The 18,921-nt window shown below is 39.9% G+C and overlaps 1 protein-coding gene across 1 annotated transcript; it reads left to right on the top strand.

Annotated features, from left to right (window-relative positions):
* The first annotated feature begins 567 nt into the window (after positions 1-567).
* tfr1a (transferrin receptor 1a) lies at positions 568-17,184 on the top strand. The gene is made up of 18 exons (XM_069164584.1): positions 568-688; positions 6,323-6,372; positions 7,984-8,221; positions 8,557-8,743; positions 8,873-9,098; positions 9,186-9,308; positions 9,483-9,578; positions 10,238-10,377; positions 10,526-10,677; positions 10,763-10,882; positions 11,034-11,119; positions 11,839-11,902; positions 12,018-12,085; positions 12,187-12,251; positions 12,372-12,465; positions 12,603-12,824; positions 13,741-13,899; positions 14,542-17,184. The coding sequence occupies exons 2-18, from the start codon at positions 6,340-6,342 to the stop codon at positions 14,782-14,784; spliced, it is 2,316 nt and encodes a 771-aa protein (XP_069020685.1). The 5' UTR covers positions 568-688; positions 6,323-6,339; the 3' UTR covers positions 14,785-17,184.
* Positions 17,185-18,921: the final 1,737 nt, after the last annotated feature.

Below are 18,921 nucleotides of genomic sequence, written 5' to 3'. Positions count from 1 at the left end.
TATAACAACGATAATTTCCTCCACTGACAGTGACCTGAATTGTTTCAACGTTATGTCTTTCTGTTTGATCTCATACAGAGCAGTGTAGTTTTTGCTTTGCAGCTGTAATATATTATCTTCTCGAATCTATAATATTTTCTAATATATCTTTTGTATATAATATATCGTTGTTGGTTGTTTGTATATAATAAATATAGATATATACTGTACTGTATATACTGTGCATTTTATATATTTTTTTACTGCTATTTTATTGCTTTTCTGTTATTCTATTATTATCTTATTGCTTCCTGTATGCTGCTGTAGCGAAACAATTTCCCCTCGGGCATTAATAAAGTAACTAACCTAACCTAACCTACAACAGCAGTTCAGTCATCGTTACAATTAGTTTAAACGTATGCGGTGAGGAACATTTAGTCCTCCACGCACATTTAAACGTCACACTACCAGTGGCGAGGAGCCACAGAAACATGCGCGGGACAAGACCCGACAGTGCCGACATCGATCTCGCGATGATTCATTTTTTGGCGCTGACGTGAGATCACGCTCATTGGCTCCGGGCAACCGGAGAGATAAAACTGGAAGCAGCGTGGCGGCTGGAAGAGACGCGATAGCGGCAGAGAGAGGAGCCTCGAGTCGAAGGGCTGTCCCAGAAGAAGTCGATCGGTTTGAGCTGTGTTGAAGCGAGGTGAGATTTATTTTAATTTATTTTCATAAACAGTTAGGGTGCAGTAGTTCAATTCAACCCGAGCTGCCGGGGTGCTAAAAGCTCGTCGTTATGAAAGGAGTTAACTCCCCACATCTGCAGACGGCTATAATCCCTCGTTTTTCCTTTGGAGAGCGCGGCTTTAAATTAAATTAAATTAAATTTAAAAACTCCTTCTATAATACATCTTCGGTGAAGGCTAAGCTATGAATGAGATGCTAACCTCATGCTCAGACGGTTGCCCCACCTGTCACTTTCATCGTGACGCTCGTTTCCTGTATTTCACCACAACCGGGACTCGTTTTAAACCACGTTGTTGATGCGACGGACGCCATCATGGTGGAAGCCGGTAGTCACGTTTCAACTAGGACGGGTGCTAAGATGCGGCTAGCGCCTCTTGAGTGTCTCTTCCTGCACTGACCCGTGTCAGCAGGTGGACATTGTCCCCGTCCCTGTTTTAATGACCTTGACGGAGATGACATATCCTGATGGCAACCTCGCCCCCAGACGCGTTTCACCGTGATCCGATTTGGAGCTGAAAATGGCTCACAGACATCTTGAATATGGTTGGACAAGAACTGGATGTGGTCATGGATGAGCTGCCTCCCAGCAGGTCCAACTCCTGGTTTTGACCTTTCTTTGTCCTGAAAAGAACCATTATTGTCTCTCCCATTTCATTTGAGGTCAGATAATGTCAAAGTGGTGCACGTTTTGTGGTATTTTGGATGAGTATCCATTAGTTCATGTGTTTTTTTAAATTTTTATAGCCTGCCACCAAAGGTTTAGTGTGTGCCTCTTCATCATGCACTGTGTTTACCACCTCGTCGGGGCTGCTGTGTTTTAAAACGGCACAAGTGACCACTATTACCCGTATTGTAGAGAAAAGCCAGTTCAGCTCATTGTCGACCTCCACAGAACGGGAACAAGAGCGTCCCGTGTTGCTGCTAATGTCTGTAATTCAGACTGTGCTGCTGTTTTACTTGTGCAGGCCTAATAAATGGGATTTGCTTGCCTAAGTGCTCAGCTTCCTGCTCTCTTTCCCATGAGCTACTTGAAGCTTTTCCACAGTATGACCGTCACATGATTTGCCCCACTGCATAATGATTCCTGCGCCCCCCGACCCTTCTTCTGCTGCCCCTATCGTTGTTCTCTTTTTCTCACCACCTCTTTGAATCCACACACCCCCATCGGTGTCTATCTACCAGGCACGGGGAGATAGACACCGATGGACTCTGTTGCCTCTCCAACGAGGCGAAGTTGCATTAAAAGACTTATTTTGCAAGACATCTTTTTTTTTAGTATTGGACAAAATTCAGATTTGGTCCTCATAGTTGTGGCTTTTTGGTTAGAGATAAAGAAGAGGGGAAACAAATACGAGTGTTTCTCCATGTCCATATTTAACGGTTATATGTTGCTGTATAATTGTCTGTTTACAGACGGTTACATAATTAAGTGTTGGAAATGCAAAGCACCACACTGGAGTGTTAACGACAAAGTTTAATAAAGGTGTTATACTGATCATGTATTGGTTTTGTTGATTAATGCTCAGTAGAAGTAATAATTATCTTCAATAGCTGTATTTTAATGAAATAAATATCTAGCTTATATACATGTCCAGATAATGTTATACAAGATATTTAACACTGGTTTGTCTCGGCACCTATGATTTACTTGAATCTACAAATGGCTGTAGACTTGGATTTAAGACAGCGTCATTGCCATAGTCATGTTTTCATATCCTGGTGTCATTTGCATTGTTTGTGGTTAGAGTTCAACTACTGGTTTAACAAGCATTTGGCCCGGACGGTGTTTGGCTTTAGGGAATGCACACGGGTGTAGTTTCTCCTCAGAGCAATTAGTGTTACAGGAAGAAAACTGTTATCAGTAAGTAGAAAATGTGAGAAAGTCATGTCATGCAATGCTACAAATGATGGTTCTTGAAAGAGTGCTGCTTCAATGCCGTAACATTGCAAAACATGCACATAAACAAACCTTAACCCTAACCTTTACACGGACAGGTGAGGTTTTAAGCACCATCATTATTGCTTCATCTACCATGTTGTTATTATGAATATGGTGGATGTATTTACAGTTGCACTGGCCAGTAATTATGCAGCCTCATAGTGCAGTGATAACTGATAATTTATCAAGTCAGCAGTTTAAACTGTATAACTAACAGTGGAATAACAATGCATGTTCACACTTGTCCCGGTGGTTGTTATTTTGGGATTAAGTTATTGTGTGAGAGAAGTGTGCTTTCACCTCTTACCTTTTTGCCACAGCTTCTTTAACCTTCTATTCATGAAGCAATGATTTCTTCATTTCTCAAAGGGGATTTGTTCTAAGAACAGTATGAGGAAGCCGTTTTTTGCAACATGTTTGACCAGAGAGGAAATCAGCTTTCAAACAGTCAGTGATATTTAATCTGTCTGCAGGGATCTGCAGTCCTTCAGGGTGAGTTTCAGTTATGCTGAATTAGACACTATTTCCTGGCTCTTTACAAAAAAAAACATCACAATCTCTCTGGATTATTTTGAGAAGAATAATCTCTAATGGGTGAGAATGGCTGGCTGTCCCACGTATTTTGTTTTAATAACCTTGAGCACAAGTGCACAGTATGCAAACTTCATCCGCCATTACAGCGCACCACAATGTCTGGCATGCCCTTGGCAGAAGGGTGTGACCTGACTTTGCACTTACTATCTCTTGCACACACACACGTGTCTTAAAATTCTACAATGGAGATACAGCATAAATAGGCCTCTTCGTTGCACTCGCGGTTCACGGACTGCTGTAGGGATATGGACCTTTTTTCAGTGACATAAAGCACCAGCTATCTCTTTTCTAGTGAGGTTGTTAGCGTAGTGCGTTTGTTGGTTGTCGTCCGTGAACCCATGAGTTCTTGGTTTGTGTTCTGTTTTATGGTGTTAATATCCATAGGTTTCTACATGTGAAAGAGTAGCTAATCTGATTAAAGTATTAACTCTGCCAAGGTCCGGTATGTTTGGTATGTAAGATTATGGACGTGGCTTTGCCCACCTTAGAGCGCAATTAGCTTTACACAGCAACTAATCCTTGCCTGATACCACTTTCCAAAGCCCACATCAGTCAGACTTAAAGTTACGTTACCAAGCAGGCTGTGAACAAGAAAAATGTGAGGCTGCTCATTTGTTGTACTTTGTGACCTTTAGAGCTAACATACTGCTCTTTTTAGTGGGGTTGATTCAGGCCACAAGGTTGTACAAGTCACGACAGTCCTGAGGCAGTCTAAGGCCAAGCATGTTCTAAAGTTAGCTCTACATCATAATGCCAAGAATAGTCAGAGCGTTTTCCGACCAAAGTTATGGTATGGCCAGCATCCAACACGTCTGCACCCTCTTTTACTTCGTTGAAATACAAGGTGAAGCTTTTTATGTATGCTACGATGGAAGCATGCTGCTGGGAGTTTATCAAGGACATTTGTTGGTCCTGCAAATTACGGCAGGCCCGCCTGCTGCCTGAGTGTTTTGTGTCCTGTTGGCATTCGCCCACACGAGCCCTCCTCACGCAATGTCCAGGCAGGGATCTCCAACCAGTGGTTGCAAATTGGCCCGAGGTTGGTTTCACAGTTTGTCTCTGCTATTTGTTTGCACAGCACCCATCCTAATAACTACCAGGCAAGCTCCACGTCCTTTAGTCTCCTTTCTTCATGTCTGTTGTAATACTTGGTTTAAACTGCAGCGGCAGTTACAAGATGGTCTGCAAATATAGTTGAGCCAAACTGGGCGCGTGTACTTGAGCATAATGTATACCAAGTGCTGTTACAAGTTTTTTTTTTTTTTTTGAATTTTGAATTTAGTCCAAAGTTCATTGTTGTAATGGTTAACCACCTTTGGCCATATCTTTCTCAGATAGGTTGATAGTTAAAAACTGGATTAACCTGCTTCAGGGTTTGATAAGACGAGGGTTGTTTCAGAGATTCTGGTGTGTTTTGTTCTTTTCTGAAGGTCAGACATGATGGAGGTTGTGAGAGTCATCAGTCAAATCATGCTGTCTGCGCCCTCGAACTGGGATTAGAGTTGGTTGAGCCATTTATGATAGTTTTGCATCGAAACACGAGTCTTTCATGTGGTCATCTATGGTAGAAATGCACAAATGCTTGGGATGCATAAATCTCAGTTGGATTCCTTTAATTTGGGTGAGCGAGAGTGTTGCAGGCAAGAGATGGTAAATATCATGATGTTGTGCAGCAACTACTCCAATGCAGCTCATAGACATGGTGGTGTGTTTCTTACCCTATTTTTTATTTATTTATTTTTTTGTAGGAAAGAAGGCTCGTAAAAAATGGTGCCCTTTTGAAAGCATTTTTAAAGGGCAATTTTCTTCTTGTCAATACAGGCCTCTGTAATCAAAATGGAGGGGGAAGCACTGTAAAAATGTGGCTTGTTCAAAACTGATGTTAACAAGAGAAGCAAAGATCCACCACCCTTTTCTGTAGTAATGTGATCAGTTGGGTAATATCTCCAAAGGACGCAAGAATCACTGCAGAAATATTGCAGCTTGCTTTTGCAATCTTTTATCACTGAACAACTGTGTGCACGTGTTTCCAGTGAAGAGCTCTTATTGAAGTTGAATGTGTGTACGTGTCGCCATTTCAAATCATTTTGCTTTTTTTTCTCTACAGTCTTTGTTTTATTGTGAAAATTACTACAACAAAAGTGTTTATATTGGTCAATCTGTAGACGTCTGACCATTGCATTCACATGCTGTGTCTGACTTCCATCAATCCACAGGTAAATTTTGTCTTTCATACTTGGATTACTAACCTGAGTCACCTGTCGGGTTTGAATAAGTGCTTCCTCAAAGGCAGTCATCAGCTGACATTGGAAAACGGCAGTGGAAGGCCAGGAAGCGATGATGCAGTGTCAAATATCAATGAATCATTAGACAATTCACTGTGGTCAGAAATTATATATTGTAACATTGCCTCTTATGTCCATGTTTAATAGGAAAAAAAAAAAAGAAAAAAAGTTATTCTGATGTATGCATGATGGTGAATATATAAGAGCTGCGCAAACATGATTGAGTTGTGATAAATATAGAGGTTTCAGCTCATCTCACTACATGTTTGAAGCACCTGACAGAACAGGCCTCTCTCCTGGGGACGATCACATGCCTAGCTCTTATTCCACTTGTCGTGGTTTACAATATTTAAGAATATATACAGTAGACTTGTGTTTCACGTTTCGTTGCTTTTGTTAAACTGACACTTGCTTTGTTTGGTAGATGATTTGAACTGAAGCTAGCGGGAGGCTAGTTATTCTGTTATTGTATTCTGCTGGCGATGGAGTTCACATGGAGGCAGGGAGTGTGAGTTGAACTGTGTAGGACACTGGTCTTTTGTGCCTGGAAACAGTGCTGCCTTTCTAATTTGCAGCATAGGAAACCCCATTGATGTTTAGACAAGAGGTGGGACGTGTTCTTTGGACACAGTGTTGTTCTCACAAGTGAATGAATAAGAGACTTCACGCGCTGTTAAGAAATATAAGTAAAAACCAAACTGTTATACTCCACCTAAAGTTGATCTTTTGAGTATTAAATGCACAAGTCTGACTTTTTTTTTTCTTTCCTTTTCAGAAACCTGTGAAGCAGCAATGGACCAGGCAAGGTCAACGATATCCAAAATTGTAAGTAGTGCAAGTCGCATTACAACCGAAATCCTAAAATAACAGGCTTTTCTTTGTGGTTTTATTCCTCCCTTAACAGGATGTTATCAAATACAAAGCAAGTTAGGGAAATAATTGTATCGCAGATTTAAAAATGCTCGGAGATACAAAGTATTACACTTTTAGAAATAACTGCTTTTAAAAGTTGATTAATCTCCTGAAAAAAAAAAAAACTACCTTAAATACATTCCAATGAGTGAATTACTGCTTTTATAGATCAGAAAACTATCAAACTAAATTCAGAAGTGTTATTTTATTGGGCATCTCCTTGACCATGGAGTTATCATTGACAAATATTTGTTACAAAATTCTAGAGAGGCAAATTAATTTCTGTTAGTGGAATAAAATACTGTTCTGCAGTATACTCAAGTATAAATGCAGTAAATCTCCTTCATTGTAAAATTCATAAATCTAAATGAACATTTTCATTGCAACTAATCATGCATCCACTCAGAAGATGGCCTACTAGTATATAAACACCAAAATGTCCCTTCAATAACTACAATGCATCAAGACAGCAAGTCAAACAAATGTACAAAAAAAATAGAACCTGCAGTTATTGCAGAAAGTTGAAAAAGATGGAAAATAACATCACACAGATCTTTTCCACCAATGGTGAACTACTTCCTGTTAGACTACTGCAAATGGCAAAATGACAAAATAAATTAAGCCGTGAAGATGAAAGGAAAGAGATGTTGTTCTCTTTTTCTTTTTAAATCAGTTACTGCTTAGTTTTCAGTTTCAGTCATCAACCATCATTTATTTGTTATCTTTCAGAAAGCATCAGCCGTAAGTTCATTTTTATTGTTCTGTTTGCTTTACTTTCAAATTTCATGCATATTATTTTTTGTGTTTTTTTTCCATATGAGCATATAATAAGATTGTACTTTTCTAGACTGTCTGCAATGTGCCCAGACTTAAAAGGTACCAAAGTCCGTTAAATGCTATGATCATATCAGATGAGTAAGAACTCATTAGAAAATAAATTAAATGGGCTGTTTTGGTAAAACAATGATTGAGACCAGAAAAATTGAGCAACAGTATGTGGCGCAAAGGTAAAATTAGACATAACATTTTTAATTGGTACTCTATCAAGTTTCAAAATTACAAATAAATTGTTGTTTATATACTCATTAGTTTAGACAATTGAAATTTCATCTATATTCAAATTGACGGCATCTTGCTGCTTCCTAAAAGAAAAAGGAAAGGGGATGTTGCACAGATTACAAATCAAATAAACTTCAATTAAGGACTTATTTACATGAGGTAATGACTTTACCAATTCAGGAAAGCCATTAGCTTAAATTTGCAAACTCTCTCATTTACAGAATGGCTTATGTATTCCTGATAATATAACATTTATGGGTGATGTCTGTTATACCTTTTCATCCATAACCCGTTAGTCATCGTCACAACTTAACAAAAACCTAAAAAAAAAAAACATTCACGCTGGTGAAAGATTTCTGCTTGAGTCTTTAAATCTTGGGGCCCCTATCAACAAAAACATGTTTTCTTTGGTAAATAATAAAACCATATATTCTCCTTATCCCTGCATTGTTTTGTTTTTGATAGTTTAACGGGGAGCCGCATTCCTACACACGATTCAACTTGACCCAGAACATGGAGGGTGACAACAGCCACGTGGAGCTGAAGCTGTCGTCTGACATGGATGAGGAGGTTGAGGGGAACGGTGTGGGAGACCACCTCAATCACAACTCCAACCGCAAACCCCACGTGGCTCAAAAGTTTGGATGTACACTCAAGAACCTCTGCTTCCTGGCAGCTGCCACCTTCCTCATCTTTATCATCGGTGAGAGGGACGGCCATTGAATGAAGAAACTGTTTTATTATATGTTTGTATCACTCTTGAATAATGTTCGGAGTCCCTCAGGGATCAATCTTGGGGCCAGTGGTTTTCTGTACTGTGTAAGCTTTTGTATCTCGCAGTCAGGATTTTGAATTGTAGTACCGGTAGTTATTCCAGTAAAATGTAATGTAATACTCAGAAATTGTTTGTCAGGAGCTGTGAGGTACATTCTGTGCAGGTACCTTTGGTCTGTACTCTGTCCCCTCTTCCTTCATGCAATTTCGATTGTTCCTGTTGGTCTCTTTCTGTTTCTCATTTGAAATCACTGATCCTTTCAGGATACTTGATCGGCTACTTGGTTCATCGGGGTAAGGACTCGTCCCCCATCTGTGCAGCCTCGGTTCTTCCTGCTGAATCTAAAGTTGTTGCCCACGAGACCGGTGCTGCCCCCCTCATGGACTGGGATGATGTCAAAATGCTCCTTGCTAAAAAACTCACTGCAGCTAAACTAGATTCTGTCCTCAGGTGAATAGAAACCCCACACCGTGCTTGTAAAACATGGTGGAAGATTCAATATTTGCATTGCAATTTTAAAGGGAGAAATTGTGTCCCATCTAATTGTCATCATTTTCTTTTCCCCATTTTCTATCTCAGTGAGTTTTCCAAAGACCACCACCGGGCTGGCTCCTCTGGTGATGAATTGCTGGCAAACATGGTGCTCAAGAGGTTTAAGGAGAATGGGATGAGCACCTGGACTGATGAGCACTTTGTCAAGGTTCACGACCCCCCAACGTCAGGCTTCAACAGAGTTGTTTTCAAGAACGGGTTAGAGGAGAGGCCAAGCGGATTCCTGTCCTACAGTGCCACTCGAACAGTCACGGTAATAAACAAGCGAAATGAAGACGAGCAAAATGTCCAAATTCAGAAGAGAAAAATGGAGTTAAATTTATTCCTCTTTTGGGTCCAGGGTGCTGTGCTGTTTGCTTATTATGGGCGAGAAAATGACTTCCGGATGCTGCGGAACCAGAACATCAACCTGAGTGGCAGGGTCATGCTGGTCAGAACTGGGAAGATCAGCTTTGCTGAGAAGGTGGGTGACTTCAGAGAGGTTACAGAAATCTTATGAATCACTCCACAGGATGGGACTTGGTATACATTATTTTGCTGTTAGTGAAAATAATAATTGATTAATTACAGTGAATAGATCTGTATTTTTTTCCCCCGCTACATGTCTTTACATTGTCGCCTTTGTTTTTGCTTCTAGGTAGCCAATGCTGCCAAAATGAACGCCTCTGCTGTGTTGATCTACCAAGACCCCACTGACTACTCTGTTGGAGAGAACGCTCAGCTGTATGGACATGTGAGTGAGGGATTTAAAGCTTAATTTTGGAAGATAAAACCCTCTGAATTCATTTAATGTCTCTAAAGTCTTCAGTACACTAAACATATGCATCTTTCCAATGGCACCATTTGGCATTTTGGACAACTGAGGATGTTCTAGAGTGATTGACATCTGCCTGTCATGAGTGATTTCACTCACATTAATGATGGCAGTTAGGTGCCAAGAAATGTAGGAAAAAAGGCAGGAAAGATGAAGACTGGTTGCCATTGTGAGAAATAAAAAGAATGCCAGTTTGAAAAAAAAAAAAGCAATAACATTCTTATGAACAAATAACATTGTTCATAGGAAGAAACAGTTGCACTTATAAGGTGGATTTCATTTGGGTGTTTTAGCAGTAAAGGGAAGAAAAAACTTTTTTCTGTAAAAGTAGAGCAGCCTGCCATTAATGGTATGGGGGAATAAACTTCCAGTTTTAACAAGAATAATCAGTCATGTAAGAGTGTAAAAATCATTGTGTAAATTGTCTGCAAGGTTTCTTCATATCATTTTCTGAAATACCAGTTTAGAAGACTTTGTGCTGTTCTGAAGATTCATCTGGAAGACAAATGTATTTCAAATGTAGTTGTCATACCACAGCTCATATTTCCATCTAAGTTTCTTGTGTCTGTGTCCCTCAGGTCCACTTGGGCTCTGGGGATCCCTACACACCAGGCTTCCCCTCCTTCAACCACACCCAGTTTGCTCCGGTAGAATCTTCAGGCCTGCCTAAAATTGTGGCTCAGACCATCACGTCAGACTTCGCAGCCAAGATCCTGAGGTAACGTACTCCGTGATGCAGTGTGGTTAGGATTATTAAATCTTGTAATATCAACTTCGAATATTTGTCACGCACTGTGTTCGTCTGCTGAAGTTTCCTCTGTAGTAGCTTACATTGTGTTTTAATATTGTCTGTCTCCAATCCACAGGCAGCTCGGGGGGCACAGTCTGCCAGATGGGTGGGAAGGCTTCAACAGACTCGGAAACGAGAGCGACACCGTCACCGTGGAGGTCAACAACGTTCTCACTGAGAAAAAAATCAACAATGTGTTCGGGGTCATCAAAGGCTTTGTGGATGCAGGTACAGTAAGGTGCTAAATTAAGATGAGAGGAAGTCGACCTATTAAAAAGAATATGAATGATGAATGTACTCTCACTGTCTTCAGATCGTTATGTGGTCATCGGGGCCCAGAGGGATGCATGGGGTCCAGGTTTTGCCGCGTCAACCGTTGGCACCAGTATCCTTGTGGAACTGGCACGTTCCATCTCAGACATGAAGAACAACGGTGAGTGTCAGGTGTTTTGTTTTAACAGTGCAAGATTTTGACTGAAACTATATATCATGGAGGAGCTAGAGAAAGTTCTCACTGGATGTGCTCTTTGAAAATCGGTTGCACTGCTCTTCAGTTAATTTACACCCGTTATTCACTTTGACAGATGGATTCAAGCCGAGGAGGAGCATCGTGTTTGCTAGCTGGAGTGCTGGAGAATATGGGAGCATTGGCGCCACCGAGTGGTTGGAGGTGAGACATGCATGACAAATTTAGTTTGGAGTAATCATCATGTGCACATTTGTACACGTGTTTGCCTGATGTTACCCACGATGCCAGTATGGCTATGAAACAGTCTTATGCACTCGACTTACAATTTCATCCTCACTGTTACTGCAACCTGGAAATCCACAACCTGATCCAATGGAGGCTTTGTGCAGTCTGAAAGAAAAATAAGAACACTATTATATTGTTTTTAACTTTTCTCTTTGATCATTTTATATTTAAATGTAGCTGAAATCACAGCACAGCCGTTGTCTTTAAATTCTGTCTGTACTACTGCAGGTTGGAAGTGACCACTGATTCGCTTGTTGTTTTAACAGGGCAAATTTCAGTCCCTATTTCACACTCGTCTTGCTGTTTGACAACAAAAACAGAAAATAATGTTAATGAGAACAGCTTTATTGGGAATTAGGCTTTATTGAAATATAGTATGCGTGAGCACAGCATAGGAGACAAACAACCAGACAATAAGAGCTGATATCATCTGACAATAGGCATAATGCAAGTACGTTGCATTGACATCACAAATCTGACAATTAGTGCTTAGCCTTTATATAGCAACTTTTATTGTTTGTTGAAAAGCTCCCGCCAAAAAAAGGATTTTAAAATTTGACATGTATCAATAGCGTTTATATAGTAGTAATAATACATGTACTTAGTTGTTTTTTTCTGTATTTGTTTTTATCCAGGGTTATCTGTCTTCTCTGAGCATGAAAGCCTTCTCCTACATCAACCTGGATGGTGTTGTAACAGGTATTTACTGTGCAACACCTTGTCTTTGTTCAACTCTTGAATATTTAACATTCTTTTTATACAATATGCTAGATGTGCGTTTTCAGTATAACTGAATAAAAGTCTTCTCTGTCAGGTCGAAATGGATTCAAGGTGGCAGCCAGCTCCCTGATGTACAGCCTGATTGAAAGCACTCTGAAAGAGGTAAATCCATAGTAGATCTGCCAATACCATTCCTTCATTCATCAGTTTGTTTCTAAATTTTTCAGAATATTACAGCACATGTACAATTGTTTTGTTCTTAGGTGAAGTCAAGCGACGGCAAGTCCCTGTCTGATCAATATGTAAAGCAAAGCTGGGAGTCAGATGTGTAAGTCAGTGACTGTACATCAGCGACATCACCGCTTTTCTCACCAGGATCACGTCCACCACAGCAATGTGTTGGCTGTCATTCTCACTCTCTCTTCTTTGTCATGTGTTTCTTTTTAAGGTCGGAGCCTCTGAGGATGGATAGTGCTGCATATCCTTTCCTTGCCTTCTCTGGCATTCCCTCCATGTCATTTAGATTCACCGCTGGGAATTCAGTGAGTCATTCGTCTGTGCTACAAGTTAAATCTTTTTGACCCTTTTTTTTTTTTTTTTTTAATTTTTTAAAAATTTTAAACCATAACTGATGATAAATAGTCTGTAATTCTCAAACCATCTTTGTTTTCCTTCTCAGGACTACCAGTACCTTGGCACAATGCTGGACACCCGGGACAAACTGAACGCGGGCACGTCCAGCACGGTTCCTCAGCTGGCCGAAATGGCGGGACGATTCGCAGGTCATATCGTACTGAGGCTGGTCCACGACCATCTGCTGCGGCTGGACCTGAAGAAGTACGACGAAGTTATACGTGGTCACGTGCGGCAGATAAATGGGAAAGTCAAGAACGTTCTCAGGGTGAGTTTGTAGTTGCAGCATAGCGTTGTGGCTAAAAGCAGCTTTGCCAGTTTCGGTCTGGTCCTGGGAAGAGTGGTCTGCAGGGTTCATACTGGATTAGTGGATCGGATAAGTATTTTGGACCCCGGCCATTCAATGATTTATGGACCAGTTAAGGTATTTTAAAGTCGATCCTTTCAGAAAGTGGTAGCCAACGAAGCGGTCTGAGGACTGGAGTTATGTGCTGAGCTTTTTTTGGTTCTTGTTGCAGCCCTGGCAGCAGTATTCAGAATCAGCTGAAGCCGTTGAATTGATGTCTTGGGCAGAGCTGTGAACTGTGCAACTTTCTCTGTATCATGTTTTGACAACAGGTCTCCGATCCTACTTATATTTTTGAGCTGGTAGAAGGTTGGTTTTGTTTTTGACTTTTAGTACTGAATTGAGGATAATCCTGAGATTTCTAGTTTTTTTTAATTCTATTTTTTTCAGTGACATTGTTGAGTTAAATACGGACTTTATCTCTTTCTTCTGTTGCCCAAAAACATGAACTTCAGTGTTATTCTCATTGAACCGGAGGAACTTTTGGAGAATTCAGCAAGTCCACTTGTAATTGCACAGTTCCAGGAGTTAATTGTACTATAATTGTTTGGCGACATAGCTATATACATATATATATTTGTGTATAATCGGCATACATGTGGTATAAAGTTGTAATGGAAGCATGAAAAGATGAAATAACGGCGGTCATAGAGTCGATCCTTGTGGGACTCCACATTGTTTTAGCCAGTTTAACTTTTTTTAGGTGCCATTTCATGCATTTTATCTTATTACTGCTTTGATCGTAGAACTAAAATGTGCCCAGAAGATGCAAATCTACTTCAACTCGTTTTTATTCAGAACACTGAACTCTCCCTCTGGATGTTGTGTGTGCTTACAGATGCAGCCCCAGCTGTTGCCCAAGTCCCTGACAGTGAAGTGGTTGATGTCCGCCTCCGGCTCCTACAGCCGTGCCTCTCGCGACCTGGAAGCCTACATCAATAACAGTGACATGGAAGACGTCGAGATGTGTCGCCTCATTAATGACCGCATCATGGCGGTAAGACCTCTAAAACTCGGGGATTATTATCATTATTATTATTGTTATTGTCATTATTGAGATCCCTAACGCACTAACTTTGGTCCAGATTGAGTCAAGACATGAATCTTTAATCTTGACATCAGTTTTGAGTTTAAAAAGAATTATTCCTTTTTAGTAATTTGCAATTTCCGTGAAAAATGTGATTTTGTTGAACACTTTTTGAATGTGCAGTAACCACAAATCACAGCTAAAAACCAAACCAACCCTCTCTTCGACTGCTTTCATTGTGTTGTGGTTTGTGCTGCTGCAGTCGCCTGTGAGCCGTTTTGTATTCCTCAATGTCACCGCTAACTAAGAAAAACGAATTGGACATGAACGCTAAAGAAAGCAAGCAGCTCAAACTAAAGCTACTTTTTATCGTTTGTTTTTGACTCTCGTGTAACTTGTGAGTGTGGTGTTGTTAAGCTACCTTTGGGTCATATATTTAAATGTATAAAATTGTGTGTTCTGTATACAGTAACGTGTATTGGTAGTTTGGACACGCTCGCTTCACTGCTTCTGCAGTAACCAGTCTCGGCCATTAGAGGGCAGAGGCTTCCTGTGACTTTAATGAAAGCGTTGTAAAGTTCCTTTTTTGCGTTTCTTGTCTTGATTTTGTAGGTGGAAAGAAACTTGCTGTCCCCCTACGTTTCTCCCAGAGAGACTCCTTACCGTCACATCCTGGTGGGCTCCGGCTCTCACACCCTCAAAGCTCTGTCCAACCACCTAGAGGCTCTCGGTACCAGCAACCCCGAGGCCGACGCCAACCTGTTCCACAGCCAGTTTGCCCTGGCGACCTGGACCATTCAGGGTTGCTCTAACTCACTAGCAGGGGACATCTGGTCTTTGGATAATGAAATTTAAAACCCATCCCGTCCGTTGTTCATGGTTTGGCCTTCTTGTCACAACCGGCAGTGTGAAAACTAGTATGCTGTCGTAATTACACAACACTTACACAACTTTTAAGATCAAATCAGGTTTAGAAAATGATGCAAAGAGATATTTCTAAATGGACACCTAAATCTGTCATCATCTCAGTTCCATAACTTTGATGCTTGGCGTTATGTAAAATTCAATCCATGATAAAATGTGCAGAAGCCTTAAAAAAAAAATTGGAAAACTAACTTCTTTCATTTGAACATGTGGTACCTAAATATCACAATCTTGAATACTTTGGTGCTTGTAACAACTACCTTCACATGCCCATGTTATGTGGCAGTACTACTTACCTTGGTGTGACCCTCTGAATGAGTTGAATGTAAATGAAAGTGATGTTTTTTTGGTTTTCTTCTCCAGCACAGTATCGGATCACAATCACAGTAAAGTCCGTTTTTACCAGCTCTGAAACACAATGGGTCGGCATGATAAATAAGCTGTCAACTTTCCATTTGTTACGATAATAATTACTGGTATTTCCACTGTTGCTGGAACCTAGTGATCAAACCTGAGCTGGGGTTTGCTGTCTATACTTTCATACTGTGCTGGATTCTGCTCTACAACTTGACATCAGAGATTCAGAAGTTGCTGAAAGGACTGAAGATCAATTTACAATAATACAGGCGTTGTGCCGCACCGGGCACAGATGTAGATTTGGGACAATCCGCTGCGCAGTTTACGATTTCAGTCGTATCAAAAAAAAGTCTGAATTACATGCAACAATGGGAAAAAAAAAGAATATATCTGAATCCTCCACCTGGTGGCATTAGAGCTCATCTGTGAAGGCCTGTCCAAAAGCAAGGGAGAAGATCTCCAACCTTGTGGCACTGAAACAGAAACCGTATGTCTATTTATTGTTATTTATTTATCAGTGGCAGGGTTCACTATAAATATTTTTTTTATTGCCTTTTATAAAAAATAAAAAAAAAAAACCTATAATTATCGGGAGCAGTGCCTTCCATAATTATGACAGTTATACTGTTGAAATGACAAAAGCAGCATCTGCTAAATGAAGCGTACATGTCGACCGACAGCCGGTACTCGACGCACAACTCTGAGGGCATGTTTTCCAAAACTGACACTGGACTGGTCTCTTAGCAACGCCAGCTCTCGTATCCCTCCCGAACGGCTCCGGATGCCTCGGCAGTACCGACTCTCGTCTACATGTACGCTTCTCCTCCTGACAACATTATCGGGAGCAGTGTCTTCCATAATGTGGAAAACAAGAAGGTAGTTTTTGCCTACCAGTGTGTGTCCGTATCGGAGGCAGTGCCCTCCATATTTCACTGTAGGGGTGGATGTTTTTATTATCGGGGACAGTGTTTCCCATAATGTGTATATACAGTTCATAGCTTCACAATGTTTGCATCTTCACGGCGCTTCCCTATTTCCACGCTCGTGTCTTTTTAAATGCGTCTCTCTGGCTGTTTGAGGTTGATCTCACTCTGTTGTCTTTTCTTTGCTGCATATTGAAGGCGTTTTCTCTTTTGAAGAAAAGCATGTTTGGGACCGCTGCGGTGATGGCGGCGTGGTCCGGGATTTCCATGAAAGATCACCACTCTATATTATGGATTTAGATTTCAAGGATTCAGTTAGTGTGAAAATACATTCTACCTTCTGTTTTGATGTGTTCCCTCTTCAGATTTCCTCGTGCCTTTCTTGTTTCTACATCCAGTACTTAGAGGTTTTGGAGGATGAATATTTGGATTAGTTTTGTTTAGTTATTAATGTTTTTTGTTTTTTTTCTCCCTGTTGTCAGCTAGAATCAGAAGTTACTGGGGTTAAAAGCTACAACACCTTTAGGTTAAAGAGGAATTAAATATATATATATATTACAAAAAAAAAAAAAAAAATCTGTAAATGTTTTAAAATTCCACAGAGTGTAAAAGTAGTCAATATGGCCTTCCTTTGTTTAGCTAATCTGCTAAACCAGTTCACAACGTCGCAGTTATTTATTCAAAATTGTAACGCCTGAGCAGAAACACGTGAATGAAATTTTTCGGTATGGAGGTCTTTTTCAAACGATCTATTAACCATTCATACATTGGTCTGTGGTGTTGTACTGAGGCACCACTGGATGTTGCACCTCTAACATCGGCAACTTGCTGCCCAACCAGAAAAAAAAAAATGAAGATGTAGAGTTGGGAATTGGTCATTTAAAAAAATGTCTATTTATTTGGAGGGTATATAAAAAAATTCTGACATTCCCGATGATGTTTGAAAATTGTCAAAATAATAATGTACTTTTTTTTTTTTTTGTCAAACTGTAGAAGTGTTCTTCGCTTTACATTTTTTGTTGCTGCAATAAACAATCGCATCTGCTTAAAACCTCGGCTTAATAATTCTCATTTATACATAATTGCTATTTTAGCATCTATAAATACGGCTTTATTAAATGTTACATCTTGGCTTTTTTAAAATTTTTATTTTGACAAGAATCTGAATTAAATGTGTATTTCCAAATCTGAACTTTGAACTGCATTAACACCATTACACCATTCCTAATTTTAAACAAACATTTGACATTATAAAGCCTTATTATTGTGCAAGTAATTTATTTATGAGCCAACAGTATTCCCTAAAATCAATAATCGATTTGCTCTTTCTATTCTGTTAATTTATGGCTGCTGTCTGCCCTTTCAGAAGAATCTGAAGCTGTAGTGACTGTATTTGACCAGATGATGGAGACAAAGTACAGGATAAAAGTGTTGTAAAGCTCAGAATTCTTTCAAAAGAGGGCTATCAGAGGCTCCCAAATCTTTTCCTCACAAACAACAACAACAAAAAAACACATTTAGAAAATTTGAAATGGATTTTGTGAGATGGATGATCGACCTTCAAATTTCATCACTTTTTGTGCTGCAGGTAGGCTGAGTACCACAATTTTGTCTTCAGTAACTATTTTGGGGTCGTGTTTTAACTGCATGAGGTGGACAGTAACTAAGTACATTTACTCAAGTACTGTACTTGACTACAATTTTGAGGTGCTTATATTTATTTGGAAGCTTAGTTACTTTTCAGGTGAAGAGTTGACGCAATAAATAATAGAACAAGTTATCTAAATACAGCACACAGTTAAAGTGGTTAAACCAGTGGTTTCTTTCATCTCCCAGTAATCATCTGACCACCCCTTAGATTTATCTGCTGTCACCGGATATAAAACTGTATGTAGAGTAATACATGATGATTTCACTAATTTTCTAATTGCCACATGCATACAGAAACTATTAGTTTGCCAATTTTGCTGTCGTCTAAATGGCAGGTCAGGACGGAATTCCACCAAAAAAAAATACAGCTGTGAATTGTGAGTTTGACTGATCAGTTTCCATCAATAAATGCTTGTCCGAGCCCGGTCTGAAATTAATCTGTTAGCTGCGGGATGTTGAAGCTTTTCAGACTTCACTTAAACTGCATGTGCAAAATATGTCCCTCAACATTCCCTCTGTTATACATGATGATCTACATATTGTTGGTGTTTTTTTTTTTTTTTTTTTTTTTAACAGGGACTGAAAATGAAGGCTTATAGTTTACACCCGTGTGTTTAACACCAGCGCCTCTTCACCACGGGAAGGACACCGCCGCCAGAGGATCTTTGTGAGAACCAAATTTAGTAAGTGTGTCTATGTAGCATAAATATCTTTCACAAAACAGCTTACAATCGTTATTATCTACTTTGCTTTTTTTTTTTTTTTTTTTTCATTCCCATAAGATTATTTGGGAATATTTGTTGGGGATAAGAGGCAAGGTCACCCACCCAAGCAAAAAACAAATGTGACAATTTAAAAGCTAAATACGAAGTGGGAGAAACAGTGTTGACAGGATTATTGTGTAGTCACATACCAATATACACACTTTTCAGTAAGCCTTGATGTTAAATATTATTCTGAAACATAAATATTGTGTTTCATAAGTTAGTTCTCGACCACAGAAGCCGCAGGACGTGACACACACAAAAAAAAGGGAAATCAACTTGAAAATCAAATCAAGCCAAATCGACTTGGCAGTGGTTTGTCTTCACGAATGAGCCATTAAAGCAGTTGATGGCCGTTTTAGCTTTTAATTGCA

Source organism: Embiotoca jacksoni, unplaced genomic scaffold (assembly GCF_022577435.1).
Source record: "Embiotoca jacksoni isolate LCO1_2020_lvr unplaced genomic scaffold, fEmbJac1.0.p SCAF_31, whole genome shotgun sequence".
In the NCBI taxonomy this organism is placed as follows: Eukaryota; Metazoa; Chordata; class Actinopteri; family Embiotocidae; genus Embiotoca; species Embiotoca jacksoni.
The sequence above is the reverse complement of the archived record's forward strand: the minus strand, read 5'-3'. Positions and strand labels throughout refer to the sequence as shown.

Coding starts and splice junctions, on each gene's coding strand:
- tfr1a (XM_069164584.1), top strand. CDS start 6,340: ATGGACCAGGCAAGGTCAACGATATCCAAAATT. Junction 6,373..7,983: donor GGTCAACGATATCCAAAATT/GTAAGTAGTGCA, acceptor TGTTTTTGATAG/TTTAACGGGGAGCCGCATTC. Junction 12,086..12,186: donor TTGAAAGCACTCTGAAAGAG/GTAAATCCATAG, acceptor TTTTGTTCTTAG/GTGAAGTCAAGCGACGGCAA.